A 27,921-nucleotide genomic window follows, 5' to 3' on the forward strand; every position below is an offset into this window, starting at 1 on the left:
CATGATTGCCCACAGAGCCTCCCACCCCACGGAGTCAAATGCCTTTTCAAAGTCCACCGCCACGAGGGCCAGTGGGGCTGGTATTTCCTTGGCTCTACTCAGCGCCAGTGGAACTCCGCGTAGGTTCATGCGGGTGGACTTATTGGGCATAAATCCACATTGGTCTGGGTGGACGAGGGTCTCTATCACCTGCAGTAGTCTGTTGGTGAGTTTTCTGGCGAGGACCTTAGCTTCCCCGTTGATCAGGGATATGGGGCGATAGGAGGCACATTCCACCAGGGGTTTCCCGGGCTTATGTATGACTATTATGCATGCCTTCCTGAGGTCCGGGGGGAGTGCCCCCAGCTCTTTGCTGCGTAAGAACATACGGTACATGTGGGTGGGTAGTGTGCCACCAAGGCATTTCCATGTTTCTGTAGGGAACCCATTGGGGCCAGGGGTTTTCCCGGGTTGGAGCTGTGCAAGCGTCTCTTGCACCTCGGTTACAGTGATTTCAGCGTTCAGGAGATCTGTTTGGCGCTGTGTGAGTTTCGGGATCTCTATCTGGTCGAGGTAGCATGAGGGTTCGGAAGGCAGGCTCTCGGCGGGTGGGGTATAGAGCTTCTTATAGTAGGCGGCAAATGCCTCAACAATGTCGGAGTCATCTGTGAGGAGTGTTCCGTCTGGAGATTTAATGGCCCGTACGTGTCCCCTGCTCTGTTCGCATCTCTCCAACCAGGCCAGGGTCTTATTCGCCTTGTCGCCCCGTTCATAAATTTGGCTCCGGACTAGCTGATGGGCTGTTCGTGCATTGTCTTGAGCCAGGTTGCTAAGGACGTCTTGTGCTGTAAGCAGAGCCTCTTTTGTCTCTTGGGTGCAGTGTGCTAGGGTTTGCCGTTCGCACTCCAGGACACTTGCTTCTGCCTCTTTGATCTTTTGGGCTTGTCGTTGTTGGTAGGCTGAAACCTCCGAAATAGCTTCCCCCTGGACGACAGTCTTGTACGCCTCTCAGAGCGAGATCGGGCAGTCCACTGAGCCTTCGTTGTTTTCGAAATATTCCGTTGTCTGCAATTTCAGGGAGGCGTAGGTGATATGTATTCAGGCGGCAGTTACGATCCGGACATCGGCAGGAGTTCTTCATGGTCAGAAGGATCGGAGAGTGGTCCGAAATACCCCTTGCGAGGAATTCAGCGTCTAGGAGCCTGTGATTTATGCTGCGGGGGGTGAAGGCATAGTCAATCCTGGAGAACGACTTGTGAATGCCAGAAAAAAAGGAAAAACTAGCCTCATCGTTATGGAGAGAGCGCCATGTGTCCGTCATTCCCATGGCTTCGGCGAACATGGCGAGTGGTGTGGAGGCGGGGCGGGCTCCAGATCTCCTGTGAGATCTATCGACTGCGGTGTCCATCACTTCATTAAAGTCCCCACCAATCACCCATACATCGGCCTCGTCTTCCAGTAGCAGGTTCCGTAGTTCAGAGAGCAGTTCTTTCGTGAGTGTGGGGGGGCATAGATTGCAGCAAGGCCCCATTTCTCGCCCCAGATGTCGGCCAGTATCATTATGTAGTGGCCCCGGGGGTCGGTTTTGACCTTCCTAACCTGCAGGGGGACTCGCTTGTGGATGAGTATCATCGTGCCTCTAGCTCCTGTCGTGAATCCGGCATGGTAGGTGTGAGAGTAGTTGGATCTTTTGAAGAAGTTAGTGCTCGTGCCTACCAAATGTGTTTCGTTTAGAAGAGCAATGTCTGGCGAGTGTCGGTTGAGGTATTGCAGCACCAATCTTCATTCTATGCTGGAGCCGAGGCCGTTAACGTTCCAGGAGAGCACGGTTACCTTGTTGGAGTTTGTTCTATCTGTGTGGGCCTCTTATCATGGCATCTGGGAGGATCAGTGGTGGTCGCACACTTTCCGGAGGAGCTGCTACGTGTATGATAGTTGTGTCAGCGGTCTTGCCCATAGACAGTGCGTGATTTCCTTGTCAGCGATTTCCTGTTTCGTGCCTTCTCGTCCCTTGATTCTGTTTCTTTACAGTCCTTAAACTCCCCTCACCCTGTACTTCCCCGCCCAACTCGGAGCACCTGTCGCCCAAACATTAAACTTATAACTTGATAAACTTCTTTGGGATAACCCGGACTGTGATAGCGCGCGCGCCGCATAAGGGGCAGCAGCCGCTAAGTGTGCACTCCCATTCTATTGAGCAGCTGTTTAGTCCCCTTGTTGCGTGGCCTTCATCCCTTTTCCGCAGGGGTCCCTGTCGCATCGTCGTCTGCAGTGGTTGGAGAGCAAGGGGGCGAGGGTCTCTCGGGCAGAGGCCGCTGTGTGGGCGGGCCCGATGGCGTACGCCTCACTCTGCAGTCCGTGAGGACTTGAGTTTCAAGCCAGTCCCATGCGTCTTTGGGATTGTAGAACAGTTGAGTAGTGCCCTCAGACTGGACTTTTAGCAATGCCGGGAAGACGATGGCATATTTGATAGACAGCGACTGGAGCTTCTTCTTGACGGAGTCAAATGACTGGTGGGCTTTTTGGACTTCTTTAGTGTAATCGGGATAGAAACCGACCCTGTAGCCGTTGTATGTAATCGGGCCCGAGGCCCTTGCCATTTGTAGGATCGCATCCCGGTCGTTGTACTTTAGTAGACATGCAATCATTGTTCTGGGCGGGGCACCCGGTGTGGGTCGGCCGGTGGGGACTCTGTGTGCCCTTTCCACTGAAAAGAATTTGGATAGCTTCTTAGGGGCAAAGACATGGGTGAGCCAATCTTCTAAGAAGAGTTCTGCGCTGGGGCCTTCCTCTCTCTGGTATTCCGAGGATCCTGAGATTGTTGCGCCGCGCCCTCCCCTCGCTATTCTCAGCACGGTTTTCCAGTTGGGCCACTTTTTGGGCGATCGCGGTGAGTTGCTGTTCCAGTCGGTGGACCGTGTCTTCCGTGTCAGACACTCTCTGTTCCGCTTCTCCCACCCCGGTTGACAGGTTGCGGTGGTCTTGACGTATAAGGGACACCTCAGAGGATAGGCCGCCCATTTTGAGTTCCAAGGATGTCCTCGAGTCCCCAATCGCTTTCATGAGGTCTGACAGAGAGATAGGGGTGTTGCAGGGCTCTCCGGAGACGCCCGCCTCTTCTGGGGGCTGAAGCTCGCACTGGGGAGGGGCTCCCATGGTGTAGAGGTCCATTTTACTTTGTAGCATTTGCCGCTTGGATTTCTCCTTTCCCATGTTTCTGCTGCGTATACGCCTCATGGGGGGGGCGTGACACTGCGCTGATATAGTGCTGGTCCGTGCCTATCTTTGGCACAGCTGTGGCCCTCTTGAGTGGTCTTTGCAGCAGGCTATTTGCATAAGGGGCCGTGAGGGGGAAGTAAGGCAAATCTCCCACCCCACACACCCGCGTACCTTGTTATATATTTGTCTGTTTGCAGCGTATCATCCCTCAGCAGGGAAGCGCAGCTCGCGGCTCGCCTTGCCGCACTGCCGCTCGACCCTGGGTGTTGCAGTCTCATTGATGGGGGGAGGGGATTTCCAGGGGAAAGGCAGATAATGTGGGCCCGAGCCGCGGGCAGGTATGGAGGCCAAGTTCGAGCAGGGGGATGCAGTGTAGCGTTTCACTCGCTGCTTCCCGCGGTTGCAGGGCTCCGCACCATCTGCGGCGCTGTCCGGGCCAAGAGGGGAGCCGTTATGTATGGCGCCGGTTGTGGCCACTTCATGCCCTGCACTCCGAAAATTCCCAAGGGCCGGGGAGGTGAAGGGGGTCGCCGTTGGTTCTCCGGTGGTGTCGGCAGGGCGTGAGACAGTCCGGCAGTGTGTCCCCAGTGCGACTTCTCGCACAGGATCCCCTGCGTTCGCCGTTCCTCGGCAGGGGGAGGGGGTGGGCGGTCTCTCCACCTGCACTTCGATGGCCGTGGCTCGCTCGCTTGCAGGGTCCGGGCAGATTCTCTTCAGGGATGCAGCGACTGTTTCCCAGTAGTATCCGCCACCACTCACGCGTCGCTGAGGAGAAAATATTCAGCAAAAGGAGAGTATTTTGAAGGATAATTGTAGCGGCCGCCGGGAGCCGATGAGATTAGCTCCGCATGCGTCGCGCGCACATGCGCAGTCCTCAGGCGCATATTATTAAGGAATTTCCTCACCTCATCTTCAGATATCTGTTTGAAGTAGAAGCTATGACTCCCTCTCTTCTCCGACACCCGAGGAGCAGAGGGAGTTTTGTTTTCCCCATCATAGGTTATCTTGGTGCGGGGTGTGTTGATTTTATTTGAGAAGGATTTTTGTACAGAACAACAGTCCTCATTCGAGGGGGTGAAGGACTGAGGTTGGGCTAGCAGTTTCTCAAGCTGCTTATATATCTCGAAAGGTTTCTTAGTATGATTGCCTGCTGTTTCAATCTGGTTGTTACATGTTTTTCGCCTTGATTCATAAATGTGCTTCTTATATGAATACTGCATTAATGTCCATGTTGTCATATTCTCTTTAGTTTTATCCTTTACCCATGCGCGTTATGCCTTTCTTTTTTCTCTTTTTTAGAGAAGTGAGAGTTGAATCAAACCATGTCTGATGGATCATTTTATTTCAGACAATATTTGATTTTAACTGAGCTATTCTGTCTTATAGGCATGTTAACTGTTCCTCATAAGTACTCACCAGTATCCCTGGGTTATCTGAGTCTGAAATTGTGTGCATTAGCATCTAGACAATGTTCAAGTTCTTCCAGTGTAATGTTTTTAAAATTCCTATTAGTTACTCTCTTGGAGTATTGTGGATTTTCAGTGGTCGACCCGGGAGAGAGATAGAACTTTTAATAATGGAATGATCAGACCAGATACAGGCTCTGGTATTAACAACCCTCATGCAGATATTTCATGCAGCAACCCAGTCTAGAGTATTACCTCTCGAGTGAGTAGGTTCTGAGTTAAGGATGGTAAAGTCCAGGTTGTTTAAATGCTGTTCTAAATCTAAAGCTTCTTTGTCAATGGGATTTCCTAATGTGAGAAACCTGACTGTGCTCTACCACCTATTCCCCTGGGATCCTCTATTCAGGTGGGCAGGGAAGGGCCATCACTTTTGGATCCTGACCTTGGGGGTGGACAAGCGAGGGAGGATCACCTGAGGCAGGGTCACAAGTGATTGGGAGGAGAATACTTGAGGGCGAGACATGGTATTCCCCCTTTTCCAATTGTATACCGACCCACTTTTCCTCAGCCTTAATGGGGTATTTCCAAGTACACCCCATATCCCCCTCTCCCCAATTTACCCCTGCAACCCCTTTCACAGCTTTCTTGGGATATGTTCAATCCCATTTCCTCTCCCCCTCCCCATTTCTGACTAATACCAGGAAGATGAAGAGGCAACCAAGAGTAGTGAGGATTACCTATGAGAGACAGCTTGAGAAACAGTGGAAAGATTGCCAACAAATGCCATTAGGTTGTCTCATGAATAGAGTCAGGCAGGATCAAGCATTTGATACTGACTGCTCACACCTGACTCCACTTGACTCTTTTCAGGACGAAAGGACATGCATGTGCTTTTAATAGGAATATTGAAGGTCCGGCAAGCCCAACCCTGGCCATACACCTGCAGCCTATTCATACCACCCAAGTGTATAAAAGGAGGCTGCTGAGAAAGCAGGGAGAGAAGCAGTTGGGAAAGCAGGAGGAAGGCTGCATTTCTGAGTCCAGCAGGGGATCCCTTCTAAGTTCCAAGCCAGATTTTAAAGCCAAAGCCGAGCGGGTAGGAGACTTGAGAGGAGAGCCGAGATGCCAGGGTTGTCCAGGACCAGAGGCCAGAAAACGGGATGCCGAGACGTTGTTGAACTGCAGTGCGAAAGAGCAGTAGCGTGGCGAGGGTGCCGTGTCTCCAAGGAGCCAACAAGGGTACGTGTGTGCGGAACGAGAGGTGTGCTGGTGCCCGCAGAACCTGTGTATGCAGATGCTCGTTCTCCTGGGACAGTGAGACAGTCCAGGGGTGTTTGAGGGGCAGGAGGTGAAACCTTGACCTCGAAACAAACGAACGAACGAATAAACGAAGAGCCGCTGTGAAGTGGCAATGCAGAAGTCAGCCCGGGGAGTCTGAAAGCATTACAGCGCCGGGTTGTGAAGAGCATGATACAAGGTAAAGCCGGAAACGTACAAGAAAGAGGACTGTGTTTGAATGGGGCATTCATTTGAAACTAATGGGAAGTCGCTGATAAAAATGCAAGTAACATTGTAACAGTGTAAGCGCGAGATGCGCCCGTGTGTTGGGTAATGAGAAGATATGAATGAAAGAGTGCCAGAAGCCAGTGGAAAAGGTGAAAGAGGCATGAAAGGAAAGGACAGTATCAAAATGGTTCAAGTGACCCAAAAGAAAAGAAACATGTACAAGAGTGTACGAAAGCATGAATGAAGTTTCAAGAGGCACAACCAAGATTAGGAATAACGGACAGTGCAAGTGTGCACAGAAAAGAGGAAGGAATACAGGAAAGGGGTGCAGGAAGTAACTGAAGATAAGAAGTGAAATAGTCAGTGAAAGTAATGAATCAAGAGAGGGGAAAAGGGTCTGAGTGGACGCTCTGAGGAAAAGCAAAGAGCCTGGTGTTTTCGTATGGCTCTGATTGTACCCCATAAGAGAATGATATGCAGGAAAGATTGTACATAAGAAAAGGCACATCCTGACCAGCTGACTTTGTGTTTTGTGTTTTGAAAGCTGGAAGAGGCCTGCAGTTGGGGAATGGAAAGCCTGAGAGGCCTCTTGAGAAAAGTAGACTTTGTGTTTTGTACTGAAAGCTGAAAGTGAACAAGTTGAAGGTGTTTACATTCAATTTAAGGGCCCTGTGGAGAAGGCCATACGTATGGCACTGCTGAGTGAAGCCATCTTTGTGACATTGACCAAATTGCAACTGGTGAGAAGACCCTGTGAAACCAACTTCGGTTTTGCCATTTTTGTTGGACCACTATTGTTCCTTGCAAAATACTTCCTATCACATTTTTGTACAGTGTCAGGGCAAGCATAGGTTTAGACACAGACAAGCTTTTATTTTACCCTATTCGACGGCGACGGCCATTAGAAATGTCATTTAAGAGAACCATCCTTTTAGAGTTAGGGCCAGTCAGGCATTCCATCACCCAAGGAAGCTTGGTAAATAAAGGTTTCAAAATGAATACTTTTGAGTCTGTGGCCCTCATTACGACCCTTGCGGAAATCGGAAAACGATGGCGGAAATGCAATACCGCCATCGAATAGCGCTCGGTGCGACTATGACCCGTCACCGCAAAGTACGAAGCCATTAGCGACACCGTAGTGAACGCCAACGCTAACTGCACCAAGCACGCGCGCGCGCGCCATGCGAAACCGCAAACACCACCATGGCGCAAGGGTACGCCAATTCCGACCCTAGCGGACATGTACCTAACGCCATCAGGCATGGCGTAATGTACCATTCCGCCATGGTGAGAAGAACGGCATCGCGAATCAACCGTAAACGGCCCCACTGAGTGCCTGTACACCGCTCCCTGCCCACAAAGTACAACTCCCCGTAGGTGCAATGAAGTCACAATGCAACCATTGAAATGTACAAGTCACCCATGCATGGCAACGAACAAAAGAAACACAAGAGGGGCCAATGGGAGCTGCAGGGCACAGATGGCACGAATACAGAAGCCATCCCAATGGACATGACCACAGTCCCCTACCAAGAAACGCACGCAAACACAGGCACCTGTGACCAGCAATATTCCGAGAATCACATCATTCCACCAGTCCACCTGGCTGACCGGCATCTGTTACACAAAACCCAATCCCCCGCCCCTGAGCATGACAACATTCAAACTGTCATATTGGCAGCCCCCATCCCTGACCTCACGGGCTTAGTAGGCAAACGCGCCCAGTACAGTACCACGCAACTAAACTCCGAAGCTGGAACCCAATGCAGATCTCCTCACAATACATCGCCCCCCAAATAGGCATATGCCACATCACTTGCAAAGAAAAACGCTACACGGGCCAAATCAGAATAGAAATTTAATGCACATCAAAGTCACCAAGCCCATACAGCCATCAGGCCATGAACTCCAAAACACCAATCACCATTGTGGGCTGCATCCGCAAGAAATGACCAGCCACTACTTGTGTGTCGCCCTGTTCCCCCATGGTACACAGAGCCACATTCACGTACGAAAAGGCAACATGGAAGCGCACAGAACCGCAGGGCCGTCCCAATGGAGAGGCACTAGTCCAGCTGAAAGGCCGAAATGTTGCTCCGAGCCACCAGTACTGCGTAAGGGCATGTGGGCCATTGGCGATCGTCCCATAAGATCGTAATGCTGCTCCACTGATTAACACGAAGCAGCAGGTGTCGGGAGTAAAACCCATCTGCAGGAGTGGCATACAGATGGCAGTGGCAAAAGGGGAGGAGATACCTGTCAACCAAAAGAAAAGAAAAAGAACAGAATGGCCATCAGAACTACATTCCAACAACTCACTTCAATGATCACACGAAATCCACAGCCATATGCATGCTAGCCCACTCCAAAGGATCATCACCACCCCAAAACCACTTGCGACTCATAACCATCTATATCGAGGTGCAAACACCATCACAAACGAGTGTACCTGTGCATGCGACTGTCAAAACAGAATCCATCAGATGGGAATGTTAACGTGCATGGACACAAGTGTCTGAGGGCGCGTCGAGACAGGGAGGGCTCAACAAGGCCAGATAGACGATGGTCCCACTATGGCAGCCCTGCATCACATAGCGTAGGGGAGGCGGATAGATCCCAAGAAGCCCTGTACATGGCAAACTCTGTATCAAATCACCTGCCCATGCATCCATTCATCATTCCCTCATCCCGGGATCAAAACGCCTGAATAATTACTCACATAACATTAGAAACATCCATTGAGTCTGTGCGTTATGCAGCCTGCAAAATCCACAGTGCCCCAGCCCGTAATTCCAGTGTTGTGAAGTAACATGTATTTGGGAACGGCCGGCCTCATCGCCCACGTAGCTATTGCGCATCCCAAACTATTCATATCAATCATTGCTTCCTCGCCATGGGCCCTGTCTCAAGGACATTGAACAATAGAACGTTATATTTGCAGTCAGACCTGTGGGCATCTCCTCGCCGCTAGCTGGAAACCGAAAGCGCCGCCCTTCGAATTCCTCATTTGCAACATCACGTCGAAAAGGCATCTGTGGCCGTTTGAAATCACTAATTATTCCATCGAGTGCGGCTGTGTGTGAAAATGGCAACTGCCTTCACCCACAAATGGGACGCCCCGCCCGTCGTTGCAACTCGGTACAGTGATGCATGAGGGCCCACCGTTACTCGAGTACTACGTTCCACTGACCCTTCACAAGTCTGTTCGCGACTGCACAGATAGTATGTGAAACAATGGGACCACAGCAGAATGAACATATCAACCAATCTTACACGGCCATCGGGTACAAATACATGATTGCAATAGCAAGATGCCATTCCCCGAATTGCAGCGTTGTGCGCGGGACGTGCTCGGCCAAAGGGGAGAGCAGTTTGCACAGGTGGAATTAATCACCACAGGTGGAGGCCATACAGCCTGAAAACACATAAATTGCACAGCCAGTCTCCTCCCACAACCACACCGAAATGCTACCGGCAGGACTTGCGATGTTGGCCCTGGGGGACCTGATAGCACTGCAAGTGCTCCAACTCCAAGAAGAAGACGAACACCAACTACAACCAGCCGCACGGAGGAGACGCAGGAGGAGGAGGAGGCCAAGGCAGGGCCAGCAAGGCCCACCAGCACAGCCACTACCACCACGCAGGCAGCCCGCAATCCCACGCCTCCGAGCACATCCGTTCAACCTCACTGATGAGCAGATCCACACCCTCTACCGTCTGGACCGGGACACCATAGCCGCCATTGTGGACATGACACAGGCTGACCTTGTCAGCATGATAGATAGCCCAACCGCCATCCCACCCCTACTGAAGGTGGTGTCTGTACTCCACTTCCTGGCCACAGGCACCTACCAGCACACAGTCGGACAGTTGCATGGCATTTCTCAGCCACTGTTCTCACGGACACTATTTCAAGTGCTCGATGCCCTCCTGCAGCACGCAGACGACTACATCTCTCTACCACGCTCGGAGCAGGAAATTACCAACACAAAAGTGGGATTCCATGCACTTGCCGGCATACCGGGTTGCATTGGTGCCATCGACTGCACCCATGTGGAATTGGTCGTCCCACATGCCATGGAGGCCCAGTACCGCAACCGAAAACAATTTCATTCCCTGAATGTACAAATGGTGTGTGACTCCAACAGGATCATTACACATTGTTGTGCCCGATTCCCTGGATCAACCCATGATTCTATGGTCTTGAGGAACTCTACAATACCACGCTACATGGAGCGACACGCAGGGAACAGATCCTGGCTACTCGGTGAGTCTCATTACATGCATGATTATGTGGGGTATGTGAATTGGCAATGACCTGGCAGGAAGGGGGGGGGTGTGCGTACGTATCAATGGCATTCCACATCATACGTTTCTCGTCCACATACAGGTGATGCTGGATATCCACTGAAGAGATGGCTCCTCACACCAGTCCGGAACCCACGGGACCAGCATGAGGAGGACTACAACCATGCCCACTCACGTACCCGTGTAGTCATTGAACAGGCATTCGGCCTACTGAAGACTCGTTTCCGCTGCCTCAGCAGGTCTGGCGGGGCACTCCTGTACCGCCATGAGAAGGTTGCAAAGATGGTCATGGCATGTGTCATGCTCCACAACATGTGCGTACGTAGAAATGTGCCCATGCCCCCTGACGCAGAACTGCAAGCACCTGATGATGGTCATGATGAGGGTGGGGATGTGGCAGCACCTCATGGAGTCTGCGAGGCACCGGAGGCCCGTGACATTCGTCAGCATCTCATTGATGTATGCTTCTAGCACTCACGCCTGGTGGCTGATACATGGACACGGGACTCGTGGCACTGCGTGTGTCTGGGACATGCACGATATGGACTGTACGCCTATGATGGCCTAGTACACAAAGATCAATGTCCACACATCTCATTGGTTGATCGTGCACTTTTTATGGCATATGTGATGTCATGTTGAACACCCTATCGACCCGCCACCCAAGTGAGCCCAACACACCCCCTCCACCCTCCTACCTCCCCCCCGAACACCAGTGTCCAAAGATGCTCATTGTCAGTGGGCTGTCGCTATTGCAAGCCCCCTCTGCGGGTATCAGGGGCACCCCTGCCTGTGGAGCGCAGGTTCCTTCCGGATCTACGTTGGGGGCTGCCCTGGACGGAACTTGCAACGGATGATGTGTCTGCCTGCTCACGTCCATGCATGTCCCTAAGGGTTTGCGAGAGCTCAGTGAGCACACGGCGCACTGCGGCAAGTTCGGCACATACGTCTTTGGACGTCGCATGCAGTTCCCCCCTCAGGCTCTCGGTGCTTCTCTCCATTTGTGCCCTTTGCGTCTCTGTACCTCTCTCCATTTCTGCCCTAAGTGTCTCAGTTGATGTTTCTATGTCTGCCTTAGTGCCCCCACATTCATCGGCATGGTCCTTGAGGAGTGTGGCCAGTTGCTGCTGTTGTACGATTAACTGGTCGAGGGACTGTTGCCTCTGCTGGGCCATGGCCATTTGCGGGGGTGCCACAGAGGGGCTGTTGTCCTCATGTTGCCTTGCCACAGGGCTTGTGGGGGATGGCCAGTCGTCGTCTTGTGGGTGCCCCTGCGTGGTATCCTCATGTTGTACGGGATGGGACAGACAGGGGGATTGGGACAGGTCATGGATGGATCTGACTTCTGTGTCCGAGCATGCTGCCATCAATGGGGTGTCACCTATGGTGCTGCTGCCACCAGAGGCAGTGCCTTCTGTGGCATCCATTGGGGGGACCTGTGGTGGTGGTGTTGTGGGCATGCTGGCTGCTGGGGTGCCTGTTGATGTTCCCTCCTCTGTGCTGCCACCTGATTTGTGCTGCTGCCGTGTCTTGATGCGTGCAGCTGAGGTGGAGGGTCTCTGGCCGTTGGTCTTGGCCCTCTTTGCAGGTGTGCTGGTAGGGGTGTCCTGTAGCTCGTCGTTTGGATCGGACCCTGTGGTGGAGTAAAGGAGGGCGAGGGTTATTGATGGGTCTGTGGGAATTGGAATGGCATTGTATCACATGCTTTGGGGTGGTACCTGAGGGTGATTTGGGTCGGGGCCTTGGAGGTGCTTTAATTTGTGTGTGGAGTGAGGGTGCAGTTGTTTGGCAGCCTGCAGTTAGGGTGTGCCTGCTGCACGTGTAGTGCGTGCATTAGGGGTTTTTAATTATTTATGTATTTATTGTGGGTTTTAACGTGCGCTATCAGGCCGATGTGTGTGGACGTTCTCCTGGACATGTGTTTCTGTTGCACTATGTGGACGCATGGTACTTCACATGGATGGACTGTGTGGATTTGGCATTGTTTTATCGGGCCCACCTACCTGAATCTTCGGATGTCTGCACTCCTTTCTCCATCCCTCCGACTCCCTCTATGCTCTCCATTCCGATGGTGGAGGCACAGATTTCTTCCCAGGGGGTCAACTTGATGGGTGATTCAGGACCTCCCCCGGTGGCTGTGGCAATGTTGCGGTTGGCAGAGAGTATGCTGCGGACGCGTATCCGCAGGTCGTCCCATCGCTTGCGGCATTGCTGTGGGGTGCGGGGTGCGGTCCCCACCGCACTTACCCGCTGTGCCACCAGAGCCCATATGGTCTTCTTGTTTGCAAGTGCCGTTCTGGTCATTTGCGTGGAGAAGACGACGGCAGCATTCTCCTGGAGGGTCTCTGTTAGCACGGTGAGTTCCTCACGGGAGAAGTGGACCTGCCGCTTGCGGTCGCACGCTTTCTTCGCTACTTTTCCCATTTTTCTTGGTTTCGCTAGGGTGGGTGACGGGTTGGGGTGTGTTTCAGGGTAGTGATTTTAGTGGTTGTGTGGTTTTAGTGGTTTTATAGGTGTACGGCGGGATGTTTCCCGTTCCGGGCCCATGTTTTTACTTCCGTTTCCGTATATTTCCGGTCACCGTACTTTCCGGTAGGCGCACACTGCGGTGACCGCTAAGAGGGGTGGCGGTATAGCACCTAGGGCGCCGTACGGCGGCGGTGTGGGCCGTTTTGGGGTCATTTCCGCCATCGCGGACTTTGCACTTCCGCCATGGCGTGGTGCTCGTGCCCGATGGGTCGGAATGGGCCGCACTTTGCTCCTTCGTGCAATGGCGGAAACGCTATTTACGCTGTGGCGCTCCGGTCAGTCACTTTCCGCCAGGGTCGTAATGAGGGCCTGTGTCTCTTGATACCATGCCCGTCTCACACTAACCATCTATTTAAATCCCCAAGCAAGATGGTGGAGCAGTTAGGTTTATTCATGGGTACCAGAGGGTGTACTAAATCCTCACTGAAACCTGGAATGTCATTGGGCGGGCAGTAGGTCAGCAGTTACCATTAGAAGTACGTATCAAGCGTATAATTTCACAACCAGCACACTCAATTGTAGATTTTAAGAAGTGGAGGTTAGATTTAGCTATAAAGGCTACACCACCTCCAATACCATGTTAATCATTTTTGCTAAAGAAATGGTAACCTGAAGGAGTGGCCATACTTATTTTAGGACCACCAGAATAGTTAAGCCAAGTTTTGGTGATGCACATTACATCCAGATCTTTTTCCTCAATATAGTCATGTATATTGTTAACATGCTTGCTAAGCAAGCACGTGTTTAAAAGAGCCATTTTGATGTTTGTAAGAGTATCACAAGGTGCATAAGGCCTTGTCTTGTCTGGTGTGGATTTAGCGGGTATTCCCGGTTGAGCGACAATGTTACCAGACAACAGTTCTACCAAATGAATTAAATAAATGGGTAGTACAAAAGAATATATTCTCTTTATGGTAGACACGCTTCCAAGATGTTAAATCATGCTTGAAAATGGTCTGGTATTGACAGCGTTGTCTAGAAGAGCCACAATGTGTGGTAATCCACCACATTATCTGTGGATTGTTTAGTTCTCACAATGGCTTTCGATCGAGTTGGAGTCTTTTGTGGGATGAATTGGCATTGTGGGGACTAGGTCAGGGCCTCCTGAAAATTCTAATCCTGTTGCATGATAGCACTACTGGGAAAGTGCGGTTAGGATCTAATAGCAGTAACAATTAGGCGTGGGTTGAAGCAACCGTGTATGTTGGCACCTATGCTGTTTGACCTTTAACTGGCAGATTAGGAGAATTGTTAACACAGATTAAATATCTTTCCCCCTAAAATTGGGGGTGTCCAGTAAAGTGGATCGCTTATGCTGATGACCTAACCTTGCTAAGTCATTCACAAATCCATCTGCAGAGAACATTATACAGAGTTAATGAGTATATAAAACAAAATTAACTGGAAAAACAATATGACCAAAACAAAAATTATGATCTTCAATTCAACTAAAAAGGAGCCTGGATTTAAATGGTTTCCACAGAGAGAACTGATTGAAATGGTGCCTCTTAATTATTATGTGGCAGTATATTTCGATCACAAATGTAACTTAAACAAAAACGTCTTCCTGTATATGAATTCCTTGAGAGGCTTTGATAAGAAATATGGAGGGTTCGCTGTTAAGCACTATGCATTTACAAAAGATAAGCACTATGGTACCCTATGGAAGTGAAGTTTGAGATAAGGACATGAACAGATGGCTAGAGAAAAGAGAAGGGACAATTTCTGAGACCAGCATTGGGTCTTCCCCAGAGTACCAACATGAGTTTCCTATGATTATAATTGGGTCTGACTTCATTGCATGCTTTAGGTAATAGAAGGTAAACATAAATGTTCATAAAGATTCTTAAATCCAAATCAGGTGACTTACTTTATCTTCTGCAAATGGAATTAGAAAGCAAGCAGAAGGACTTCCTAAATAAATTGAGGGCAGGTGCCCAGAAATGTATTATGGATCTGGATTCACACTTAGACTTATGTCACCTGCATGACAATTAACAAACTGATCTAAAGAGGAAGATGAAAAAAGGGACTGGTTCAGAAACGTAGAGCATATTAGGGACAACTTGTGGGTTAGAGAGTATATTAGATGTATCCAAATTTTTTTTTAACCTAACAACTCTATGTTTGCCTCTTTCCAGATCGAGCGTTAATGAGGCTGTTTATGAAATTCCATTTGAATTTGTGGGGAACAGAAGAGTTGTTGGGTGCACGTAAGAAGTTCCCTCGAAGCAATGGAATATGTCGATTTTACTAAAATAAAGATATGATCAAGACCCCAAAAACAAATTGTAATTGAATGCGCAAAACTGCAATATATTAGAATTTGAAATTTTAAGAAATCTGTACATAACATATTTTACTTGGCCACTGATTTTATTTTTGTCAATGTTGTATGGAAGGTAGGCAAGTGAGTTTGTGTATACCTTTGAATCACTATTATATGCAGGCGACATCTGTTTTAAAGATACAGTAATGGTGATAGACTATGGGATTGTGAAAAGTTGAATTGATGAATTGCGTGTTTTTGTGATATAAGAAAGTAGTTACTGATTGATTTTTTTTATTGTTATCTGGAAGGTTTTATGTAATCCAAAGCACATTACATTAAAAAAAAAACAGATTGAGATCACTGGCATTCACCACATCATAGACAATGTTATGGCTGCTCCTAAAGAAACATTCATATACATAGCCTGACATAGTGCAGTACTTTCCACTTCATCACTACCTACCTCCAAGTGAGGAGTGGTATCCAAAATCCATTCTAACCCACCATGCAGTTCCATTCTATATTCGTCCTGCTCCTAACTTGTGCAGGACACAAAAGTAGCCAATCTATGGCAAGGCGCATTAGGATCATTTCCACAACGCAACAGCACATTTTAAATGTGTCCTAACGTGAGCTGCAAGGTACCCGTTTGGTAGTGCATCAAGATCTACAAAACCCACTAATGGAGTAACGCACAAGTGGGAACAAGATTATGGGTAGTGCACAGCCACCTTTTGATTACATCAATCTTATTTAACATAGGAGTTCTGCTCCAAGAGTTTCTCTTCAGAGGCACATTTTTTCATTCCGCTTGCAGAACCTGGAGCTGGAGAATACACTGTGCTTGCCCATATCCCGCACAAGCATGGATGACCCCACATCATGCCTCAGGGTGCTGCCACACCCCAGTTTCTCAGTTCCTGCTAACCTCACAGAGCCAGTGGTAGAGGTGTAATGAAAAAAGTAGTGGTACTGTGGAAGTGCAATAGGTGTAATAACGTTTTGTGGCTGCATTGCAGTAGTCTAGTGTCTAGTAACTAAGGCTCATATTACAAATGTACACTTGCACAGGGACATGAATGGACAAATCTTCTATATAGAATGGTGAATATTGTGGAAATGTCTGTTTCTATGTCCCTTTTCATTTGCAATGTAGTACATGACTTTTAATTTCCCCACTGTATTCAATGAATTGCCCAACTTCATTTTCCAAAGTACTGGGTGACTTATTTTTCCCAAATGCATTTTCCTCTGTGCCCCCTGCACGCACTGTATAAGGGGGTTGTGGGCCCAAGCCATTATCCCTCCAGGAACAAGTTCTACATGTTGGTCAGCTGCAGCCTGGAACCCCATTCAACTCTTCCTCCCACTCGCCCAACCCTATAATTTCTATCTCCCCTTTGTCTTGGCATGAAGCCTCTCTGAACCCTGCAAAACGAGTTCAACATGTTGTGTCCATCATGGGGGCCAGGGCTCTGGGAAACCACTTTTCCCACACCATGTAATTATCCCAAGTCACCATGCTAGCTCCTGACCTCTTGCACCCTTTCTGGGAACCTCCTCCATTCCCCAGTCCTGCAATTAATCTCCCCTTTGGGCCAAACTGCCCTGCACTCTATAATTATATTCACACAAAATCTAGTTTCCCCTTTTTGGGAATTGGTGGGGGTGGGCTCTAGAAGTACACTTGTCCTCTACCTTGTAACTACCTGAACATGTGTGCCCATCTCACCTCCCCTGACAACCACAAACTTGCCCCTGGCAACAACCAAACAGGCCACTTGCCTTGCCTCCCCTTCCCTGGAGACCACACAAAAACGTATTCCTGGCAGCCACATGTTGTGTTCCTGGGTGGGAGCGACAGCCGTACTTAAGACCTGTGGAGAGAGAACTGGGCTTGCTCTTTTCTTGTTTGCTGGTGGTGGTGTGCTGATAAGGGGGGCCGCAAAGCTCAGGAGGTCCCTTCCACAGTTCCCCTTGTCTCTACCTCCTTCCCCTCCATTCCTTCTCAACCTGCTCTATATTTCCACCAGTAGGACTCCTGGGCTGTCTGCCTCCCTCAGTATCTTCCTCTCCCCGTGTCTCTGTGCCTGTCCCCCTCTCCCTGCGTCTCTGTGTCTGACTCCTTGAGCGCCTGAAACTCCCTATCACTGTGTCTCTGTGACTGGTCCCCTCTCCCTGTGCCCCTGTCTCTCCCTCTTCCTGTGTCTGTCTCCCTGTGCCCCTGTCTCTCTCTTTCTCTGTGTGTCTCTCTCTGTGCCACTTTGTGTCTGCCTCTCTCTCTTTTCCCCCTCACCATCTCTACCAGCCCCCTTTTCCAATTCCCTCTTCAACCCTTCTCTTTCTCTCGTGGTTTCCCTCCCCCTGTATCCAAGAGTACTCCCCTGACCCTGGGTACCAGGCCAGTAGGTGTGCCTAGCCAGTCCATTGTGTATAATATATCCTGCTGGCAATGAGTTTACTCCCCTTCCTGTAATACACCTGTTCCTGGTTTGTACAAAGACTTTGGTGGCTTCATTGTGTTCCCACTTTTCAGTGCAGCGTGCTTGCTCTTGCCAGAGAGGGGACTTAGTCTGACTGCATACACAATGCACCCCCGCCAGGTCTGTTGACTCCCTGGTTCAAAACTGTGGCTCTGACTGAGGTCTCCCACACAGCCTCCCCCATTTTGGCATGCCTCACACTTCCAAAATATGGTTGTAAACAGTAGAGGCATGGTAAACAGAAAAAAAGGTAGTGGAACACCTCTCTTGACCGTTCCCACTCACTTTGATCACTGCTCAGAGCAGTGCTAAGTCCTTTGAGGATCCATTTTGCCCCACTATGAAAGCCTGGGCTTCCCCCTTTAGTGCTTTGCATTTTGCAGGGCACCATTTAATGTTTCTTTTCTTCACTTTATTTATTTATAATGCACCATGGAGCCCACAGGCATCAGGACGCACATGCACACAAGGACAATAAAAGATAGATGGGACAGTGAACGGGTGAAAGGGCGATCACGGACTTCCTGGGTTTAATACTTGAAGAGTGTGGTCTTGAGCTTTTTCCTGAAACTTGGCAGGTTGTTCTCTCGTCTCAGTTCCCAGGGAAGGGTATTCCACAGTTGGGCAGCCCGGACAGGGAAGGAGTGACCAAGGCCCTTTTCCTTTTTAAATGGTGGCATGAGACCAGGGCCAGGTCGGAGGAACGGAGGCGTCTTCCGGGAGTCTAAGGGGTCATTGCAGATTTGAGGTATGAAGGGGCATTGCCAAAGCGGCAGCATTGTGTACGATGGTACCTGTACAGGTTTTGTATTTAATGCGATCCTGAATGGCCAGCCAATGCAGGTATTTCTGATGTTTTGAGATGTGTTCCTTCCATGGGATGTTTTTTTATAGTTCGAACTGTGTAATTTTTGATTCGCTGACATCTTTCTAGACTGGTCTTATTAGCTCCAAGAAGCAGTGCATTACAGTAGTCCAGACTAGATAAGCTGGTGGCACAACCAATGGTGGCAGCATTCTTTTCAGTCAGAAAAGGTCTCACATTTCCGAGAAGTCAGAGGTGCTAGTTGCTGTTTCTGGTCACCAGATCGGTGTACTCATCCGAGTTGAGTGAGGCTTCCAAAGTGATGCCCAGAGTTTTAACTTTAAGTTGGGCTGGGATGTTGATGTTATTGATGGTGAAATAGATGTATTTCGCACTGAGCTTACCTGTAGCCTGGGAAGAACCAAAGATAAGCAGCTCTGTCTTCCCTCCATTAATTCACATCCAGATTTCGGACATCCAAGATTCAATGTGTCCGAAAAATGAATGTAGTCTGGAAGAGTCCAGGGAGTGGTCCCCGCTAAGTTCCATCACAAGTTTTGTGTCATCAGCGTAGTTAGTAAAAAAGACGCGGAGGCTCTATAATAGAGAGCAGAGGGGCTGAATATAGATAGGAAATAGCACTGGCGACAGACTGGAGCATTGTGGGACTCCACAGAGGAGGGTGCGGAGTGTGAGAAAGTATCTACGCGATGGAGCAGGAAATATTGAAGCCATTCAACTGCTCCACTGGAACAATTACGAATGGATTCCAGGGCTTGAAGGAGATGTTGGTGGTCTAGCAGATCAAAAGCTGCAGACAGGTCCAAAAGGACCAGCAGGCCCGTCTTGCCATTGTCCATGACCCCTAGCATATGGGATTGTAAGTCAATCAAAGCCGTTTCTGTGCTGTGTGCCGGTCTAAAGCCAGATGGGCCCTCCTTTAAGATGTTATTGGCTTATACATACGATTGAAGTTGTGTTGTGGCTAATTTGTCTAGTATCTTCAAAAAAGAAGTGACAATTCGCTGTGGGCCTGAGGTTAGTAGTGGGATCTCTGGGGTCAAGGCCTACTTCTTTGGGGAGAGGTGTGACCGTACCCGCCTTGATGGTGGAGGGGCTCTGCTTGTCCCAGAAGGAGGCGTTGACAAAATGTGTCAAGAAGGGGGGCAAAGAAGGTTCTATATTAGAGGATGATTTTAGGTGGAAGGGGGCTTTCTGCCCACAAGGTAGGTTTAATTCCTGAAAGTAGCTTCTCCATATCTGATATCTCGATGGAGCGGAGGGCGAATTTAGAGAAAGTCTGCGAGGCCCTCAGGGTTTCAGTTTGGACTGTGCAAGGAGAACCTGATCCCTTGCTTTGGTTATTTTTGTTTCGAAGGCTTCCTGGACCATACTGCAGTCTGGTGCAGTGGGCTCACGAGGGAGGGCAGTAGCAGCAGGTTTTTCCAAGGGTTTGACTATTTGGAAAAGTTTTCCTGGCTTATTAGATGCTTCTTCTATTTTGGAATTGAAGAAGTTCTTTTTAGTTTCAATTATTCAATCATTTAGCCTCAAGGGAGCGTTAGAGCTTTTTTTTAGAACAGATAATCCGGGGGTAAACCAGGGTTGGTGTCTTGGGTTAACTCTAACAAGCTTCGACCGTAGCAGGGCAATATGATCTATAATGGTCTGAAGGGACTTAGTGTAGTGGCCAGCCAGAACATCAACATGGCCATTTTCAGTGGTGTTTAGCATGGCTGCATTCAGACAAGATTGGATATCGAGGGAAGAGATATTTTTAAAGTTCTGACTCATAACCCTTGTGCTGGGGTTTGGGGGTCTCTGAGTGTGAGTCTTAAATTCAATGAGGAAGTTAAATAAGTAATGGTCTGACCATATGCAGGGGGTTGTGATAAAGGTGAGGACGTTCACAATTCTGGCCGTCACCCGATCCAATATATTCCCTTTGTTATAAGTAGGTTAGTTATTCATTACTTGATATTTCATATTACGAAGTGATTCTTCCAGACTGATACCTTTCTGGTCCGCAGGGTTACCCCGCCAGTAATTAAAATCACCCAGGGATAGAGTTCGACTTGCTACGTTTGCTCAGCAATTGAGTGATTTCATCAAGGAATAGTTTGTAGGGGACAGTATAAAATTGATACTGTAGGCGTAGGTGTCACCATGAGGTGCGGTATTTCACAGTCAATGTAGTCGCATGGAGTCAGGAAGAGCTGGAGATCGGATTTGGAAATAATTGCTACCCCTTCCGCCTATGCCAGATTCCCTGTTCTTACTAAAGAATGAGTAACCTATGGGAATGGCCATGTTGGTCATAGGACCGCTAGAATCTGTACCCCATGTTTCTGTGATGCTCATCAGGTCCAAGTCCCCTTGGGTGATGAGGTTGTGGACATTTTGGGCGTGGTTGTTAAGCGACCTGGTATTTAGGTGGGCGATCCTAGGCATTTTAGTGGATGCCACCTGGGGAGAGTTTTTTTTATGGCAGGAGTTGGGTTTGGGGACTCCCCTGATTCAGTAACTGAGCTAACCATGTCCTGCAGGAGGCAGCTAACTTGACAAAGACTCGGGGAGCTGGTGGGAGTGATTAGTCCTGGCGCGTGAATTTCAATGGTGGAGATATCTAAGGCAACGGGCAGGGCTGCAAAATCTGTCGGGACCAGTGTTGTCGTTGCCGTGGGAGACAGGCATTGAGTGGACTGGTCGACTTGGTCCAAGTGTTATTTTACATGTATTTATTGTTGAGTTTTCCACCCTTTGGGATAATTGTCACACCTCCACTTGCCAAGATTATTAGCAAGATGTGTATGTTTTCCTGGCTGAGGGCATTTGAAAGTTCAGTGACGCCAAGTGTAACTACTTCTCAACACAGTGTGCCGGCACACAAGATAAACTAATATTCTTTGACCACCTGTCATTTTTGGAAGAGAAGGCATCATTCGATTGATGGTGCATCATAGGAATGTTTATCATTTCCCCACAAGGATTGGGGCTTACTTTGTAGAGTTTCTCAGCAGTATTTGGTAGTGGACTATTGAGGCTGGAATATCCTCTGAGAGCAGCTACTCCCTTTCCAGAGCCTCACATTGCTATGGCCTGATCTATCTTGCGATCTTCCTAGATGCCTGCTGGCTCTTCCAGGAGGCCAATGTTTCCAGGTGCCATTGCCCTATTGATCAGATACAGCTGCTCTGGTAGGTGGCCCATTTGGACAAATCTTGTTTTTTATTATGTCTTTGGTTATTTCAATTGGTATCTATTCTTGTCTGCTCGAAATTTCCCCTGTTCATCAGTGCAAACCATTGTTATCCTCTCCTAGCGACACAAGGCCCCAGTCAGGTGAACATTACACACTATACAAATCATAATGCATACAGCTGCCAGGCACATAGGAGATGCAACTTTCTGTGCTCGCATCACAAAACTGTGGAATCCTTTGGCAAGTGATGTCAGGGAGGAAAGTAAAGTTGTATAGCTCAGGATCCTGAGAGGCAACATGTTCCTGTTTCTATTTTAAGATAATCCTACAGCCATTCACTCCTAAAAACCTGCCAGAAAGTGTTGTTTTTCATAAAGTAGTTGTGGCACCAAACCCATTATTGAGGCTGTAATCCTCTTGGTTAACATTGTCAGAAGTAGTTCCTTGGACCAAAAAGAGGCCATGGTCAGTTGTGTTAACAGTGATAGGCTTTCAGACAGTCCTACCACACTGACTTCAGGCAATACAAGACGAGACTGGAGGCTCCCAGCCGACAGTAAAGAGGACCATTAGGAAAGTCTAGTGCCACCACTTTTTTCTCTCTTTTCAGTATCCCCCCTAGTATTCTTTCAGTTTCAGAGAGGACCTCCCCAAATAAACAATATATCACACCTAAGCCAACACCACCTGCATCAGAAGTCCAACCCATCATCCTGATCCCAATTCAACATCAAATAATGGTTCTGTATTTAATTCAGGCAGCTAGAGATCCCTTCACCATTAAGGTCAGGATGGGTTAGCCTTGCAAAGTGTAAATGTGGTCACTGTCTATTAATTACACTTAACATATACATGTGCTTATTTCTGTAAGATCAATTCCTCCTCCCAGAGGGCTGCCCTGTCATCCTAAGCAGGTATTGTGCTGCACAAAAAGCTGAATTATGTGATCAGATTTGTAATCCAGGAGTGCCCCACTGGGTTCAAAATCAGGGAATATACCTATAATAGACTGGCAAAAAAGCTTGGATTCAGCACTGCTGATTTGTCCTGAACGTACCACAAACCCAGAGCAGGAAATAGAAACAGTGCTGGGTCAATACTCAATTGTTTGGCTTCGGGGTTCCCATACTATGTTCGCTGAGCCATGGTTCTCATCATATCTTGGAAGATGGCCTCCGACTTTGCTGGTGTCTTGCCTGTACTTCAAGTGAACATGGAGTTGGCTTCCTGGGGTATTGATGTTTCAATGCCTCTGAAATTCTAAGGTGGGCCGACAGGGTTTATGGCCATCATTCCTGCATCACCCGAGCACAGTACACAGGCAAGATCATCACTACTCTTTTCTCCACTGGCATGTTGAACTGTGCCATGGAGTGGAGGAATGAATGTCTCTATTTGGGATCAAAGGGACCAACAACATCAATGTAGTACCAAACAGTACCATATTTGCATGTGTTTGTGGTAGTTTGATATTGTGTAACTCTTTGTGTCTTAGTACGAAAGTGTGTGAGTATGTAATGAAAGCAGTGCCAAAACTTGCCAGCATGTTTATTCATAGGCATAGGGCTGTTCCCACCCGCCAACCCACCTTTAGTCTCACTGTTCGTTAAACTGAAATAACTCTCACAGCCCAATGGGCAAAGTGTTTGATCACTACCTCTTCTGCCCTGATGGGACAGCGAGTAGTTTTCCCGCCGACCGCTTATAAGAGTTACTCCTAACTCCCTTTCTGTTGACTTAGAAAGGTGTGCTACATGTCATACCACCTCAGGCATAATGTAGTACCCCACGCATCCCTTTTCGCTACCTCTTCAGCAACCTATCTCTTTATTCATACGAACTGCCCTCAGGGTATGATCTGCAGTTATGCCCAATAAGAAATGTCCCTGGGGCTTTGCCTTCAGCCATGCCCTGGGTACCACAGTTATACCTCTGTGCCAAGTGGGTGTTACCTAGGTCCATGCTTGGTGGACAATTTGCATGTATAATGTTTTTAGGCTTTGCCTCATGCAAAACGAATACACCCACAGTGCCCACACGGTATGGTCTTAGGCCATGTGCAGTGGACAATGTGCCTGGGGTGTGGCCATTGACATCATACCAGTCACCTCAAACACACTCTCAGAGCCCACTGTGTATGGCCTGCAACCATGCCAATAGGCAATGTACCCTGGGTATGGCCTTCTGCATGCCCAGGGCACAGCCAACATACGTACAGTGCATACTAGTCATAACCTCTAAACACAGTGTGTAGGTCCATGGAAACAGACCCACGGTTGCCACACAGTAAGGCCTCCAGCCACACACACACACACACACACACACACACCCACCCCCCTCCACCCCCACCCCCCCTTAGTGGATATTGTGCTCATAGCATGGCCTTTGACCATGCACCAGGCACATCAAACACACCCACTGTGTATCTTCTGTGGCCATGTCCAGTGTACACTGTGCCAAACACAATGACACTGCTCAATCTGTGAATTCGGATCTTAACACCATGCCTGCTGTTGTGGAGTTGATTCTGCAGCTGCTGACCTGCACAAGCCTTTTTCTTTGGCTACCCTACACCATATTCAGCCTTTCTAAATCCTTCTATCAGAATTTAGCCTACACTACCATAATTACCAATCCACCGACCCCACGAGGAGATTGCAAACATTGTCAAATCAAATGTGCTCAATAGGGAGATTCTGCCATTTTAAGGCACCCCCTAACCCTGCTATTAATTGGAGTATAACCCAGGGGCTACCACATACCTCTTTTCCAATTTATTCTAGCACAGAGCTATCACTAAATTTGTAGATCAAGATGGTGTCCAAACATTTCCAGTTCATCTCTAAGAAGTCAGAATTCCTCTAGTTCATTTATCTGTACTTCGGGTTTCCTCAGAAATTTCCAGTACAAATTGCAAAAGTAGTATAAAAGGAGTGTACACTAGGCACAAAGTAACCATTTTTTCTGGGGTCAGATGCAGCTGGGAAAGCGAAATTGAAACAGAAGGCGGAACAGAACTGCATGAAAAACTGTCAAAGATACGCCCCAAGAAAAAGAAAATTACCAATCCACCGACCCCACGAGGAGATTGCAAACATTGTCAAATCAAATGTGCTCAATAGGGAGATTCCCAGTACAACTTGCAAAAGTAGTCTAAAAGGAGTGTACACTAGGCACAAAGTAACAATTTTTTCTGGGGTCAGATGCAGCTGGGAAAGCGAAATTCAGACAGAAGGCGGAACAGAACTGCATGAAAAACTGTCAAAGATACGCCCCAAGAAACAAAGCTTTTATAATCACACAAACTAATTAGCATCAACACATTTTGAAACATTAGGAAAGTCCTCTATGTGAAGCTGATTGGTGAAGCCGTATCATTCCCCTATACAAGGACATACGCTATCTTGAAATGATTGGGCCCTGCAAACCTCACCACACCACCCGTGGCCACTTTTGTGACATCACAGTCCAGCCCACAATTCCCAAATCATGGTGCCAAAACATTGTGATATTTGAGATGTCCCGCAGATCTTTATTCATCTGCCGCTGGTCGTCTCATCCGTTTCTCATGGGAACACAATCGATCATGACACTACAAGAGCCTTGAACTGTTGACAAGTTACCGACTTAATGCTGCATTTTAGGAACTCTTCAGACAACTTCCCAGTGTGAGATGTGCTAAGGGGCAATTTGAAACCGCCATGGGACACTTTGAAACCGTCAGTAGACCATTTTCATAAACTAATTTGCTGAATTATAAAATGCTTGTGCATTCATTGCCTTCCCCGGCACCCATGAGCTTTGCTTCCAGACTTCGAAAGTATCAAAGGCTATTTAATTCTTAGAACATGATCCTGGGAACGTGTAGTTTGCAATGGGTAGTCAGCTTCTGGCTACTTGGCAGATGAATAAAATCTGAATTAATTTGTAATGAAAGCAAGCTCCAAGGCCTGTGTACAGTGCCTGGGTCTAATGTTAAGCCTTACATACTTAACTGTATTTCAAGCTATACTGCCTATAGGTTATTTATCTAGAGCACAATGTCTTGGGGTCAGCTTAGTGCATAGGTAGGACTCTGCGGCTATCAACAAAGCCTGCCTATTTAGTGGGCTAATCCCACAGCGGATAGGTTGGTGCCTTTTTACTGCTCCAAACTTGCATTTTTACCACATAGCAATCAAATGTTGCTGTCAAGGTCTATGGACCATCCATGGACCAGGTACAACCAATCTGGTTTGGCCTTAGCAACCTTTCAAGATCTGTATACTACTCTACAAGCTTGAAATATCTCTAATTTGGTTATGTCCTTTTTGAACCGACATTTTAGATTTTTCTATAACAACCACTGAACAGATTCAATTTAAGGTCGCAAGCGGAATCAGACGCCAGCTTTTCACTCAGGTTTAGGGTAAATCTGTCCAGCAGATTTTGCTGTAGGTGAGAGAAAACATAACCCATGCGAGATTCCATTGGGAAATGCAACTTTTTTTAAAGCTGCTACAGTTCTGCTCCCCTTTGCAAGCGAAACGTCAGAAAACATTCAGTGTCAGAAGTTTACTTGTATCGAAAAGTGTTGTACAGTTTCGTCAAAGGGCTTCAAGGGTGTTGGTATCGGAAAAGGTTATCTTCCAATAAAAAAGTCCAGCTTAATAATAACTAAAGAGTCGCGATCACCGCCTCTATAATAGAGTGGATGGAGGTAAAGTAAATGAAAACATACCCGTTCCTAATTAAGTTAATTGGACGGTCATGAGAATTTACTTTGGAAAACAATTTACAACACTACCGAAGTTTTGAATTTAGTTTTGAAGTGATGATAAAAAAGTTTATTTCAATTGTGTAAACATAAGGCTGATAGAAACGTCCGTGTTTTTGTCTGTGAAGAAACCAACATGAAAATCGTTTTCAAATAGATTCATTGACGATACACAGAATTTGATAGTAAATAATAGAACCAGATAAAGGAACAGGTGCAGCTGGCTGTTCACGTATGTACATGGTTAGATTTGAGTGAATTTTGTCTCACCCCAGAAAATGGTAAGGTCCGATGAAGGCATTTTGCATTTACTACACGAACAGCTTAACAGAGTACAACCTACACCTTTTCAGAAGTGTGTACACAGACTTCCAATGTCTTGGTCTTTTAATTGAAAATATTCTCTGTTTACTAATTGGAACATTTTGCAAGAAAAAAAATGTCATCAATTATTTACCCACCTGACGTCATTGAGCTCATAATAAATGTTTCGGTTCTCATCCTTGATGTAAATGGCGACGTTGGGCGACTCCAGCACTTTCATTGTGAGGAGCTGGGGGAAGGCACTTACAAACAGGGCACGGATCGTGTCTGTGCTGGTAATTTCATTTGGCATCCTCAGCTGTTTAATGTCATCGCCATACTGCAGAAAGAGGACACCTGCAAGCAAACACAGCGTGTATCTCAATTACTGATCAAAGAGCAAACATCAAATACAGCAGCTCTCTCAACTAAAGCTCGCACAAAAAGCATCACTCTCTTGAAAGCTTACTGGTGAATTGTAATTCGTTTCCTGCATCATGGGGCTACTCTTACAGGTGGGTTACACACCACTGTGCATTTGAATTCAATCTGAGGAGCTGATGGTCTAATGGGGGTGTCTGCTCTCTTGGCTATGTGTTTAAATGCCTCCTTTTGTAACATACCAAACGGTGTCTAATGATCATGTTTTCAAAACAAGCAGATGTCCAGATTGGCATTTTGAGAGGTTGGCATCAACAGTCCTTTTAACAAAAGTGGTACAATGCTATATGTCAGTGTGCCGTATGTGTATTTATGTTGTGTGTGTGGCTGTATACGCACACAACATGTGCCAGGGTAAAAACAGAACATCTTGTTGGTCAAACTGCAGTCATATTTTCTAGCCACATGAGGTTATGCTTATTCCAAGCAAAACATTGCCTCAAACACAATGTAAAACATGAAACCAAACCATACACAACCAGATCTCAACACCACTTGGTGGCTACCAACCGAAAAACAAACTCTCAGTGACCGGTTTCTCTGAAATGAAGCTGCCAACAGCACATCAAAGCTCTCTTGCTCTTCTCCCTCTCAATCCCTCTAACAAACCCTCAAGCCCCTCCCATTGCAGATCTACCAGAGTGCCAAAAGTGGCGACAGTGCGCGCTACAAGACTCACTAACATTCAAATAAATCATCAGACACGTTTTAT

The 27,921-nt window shown here is 47.9% G+C and overlaps 1 protein-coding gene across 12 annotated transcripts in view; it reads right to left on the reverse strand.

Annotated features, from left to right (window-relative positions):
- Positions 1-27,921, reverse strand: part of KIAA1217 (KIAA1217 ortholog) — a 1,682,267-nt gene that overhangs the window by 451,244 nt on the left and 1,203,102 nt on the right. For all 12 annotated transcript variants that reach the window (XM_069648169.1, XM_069648165.1, XM_069648167.1 and 9 more), the window contains one exon: positions 26,927-27,125. In XM_069648169.1, the coding sequence (XP_069504270.1) occupies positions 26,927-27,125 (199 nt within the window). The remainder of the gene's footprint in view (positions 1-26,926; positions 27,126-27,921) is intronic.

Source organism: Ambystoma mexicanum, chromosome 2q (genome assembly GCF_040938575.1).
Source record: "Ambystoma mexicanum isolate Mex_15411 chromosome 2q, UKY_AmexF1_1, whole genome shotgun sequence".
Taxonomy (NCBI): domain Eukaryota; kingdom Metazoa; phylum Chordata; class Amphibia; order Caudata; family Ambystomatidae; genus Ambystoma; species Ambystoma mexicanum.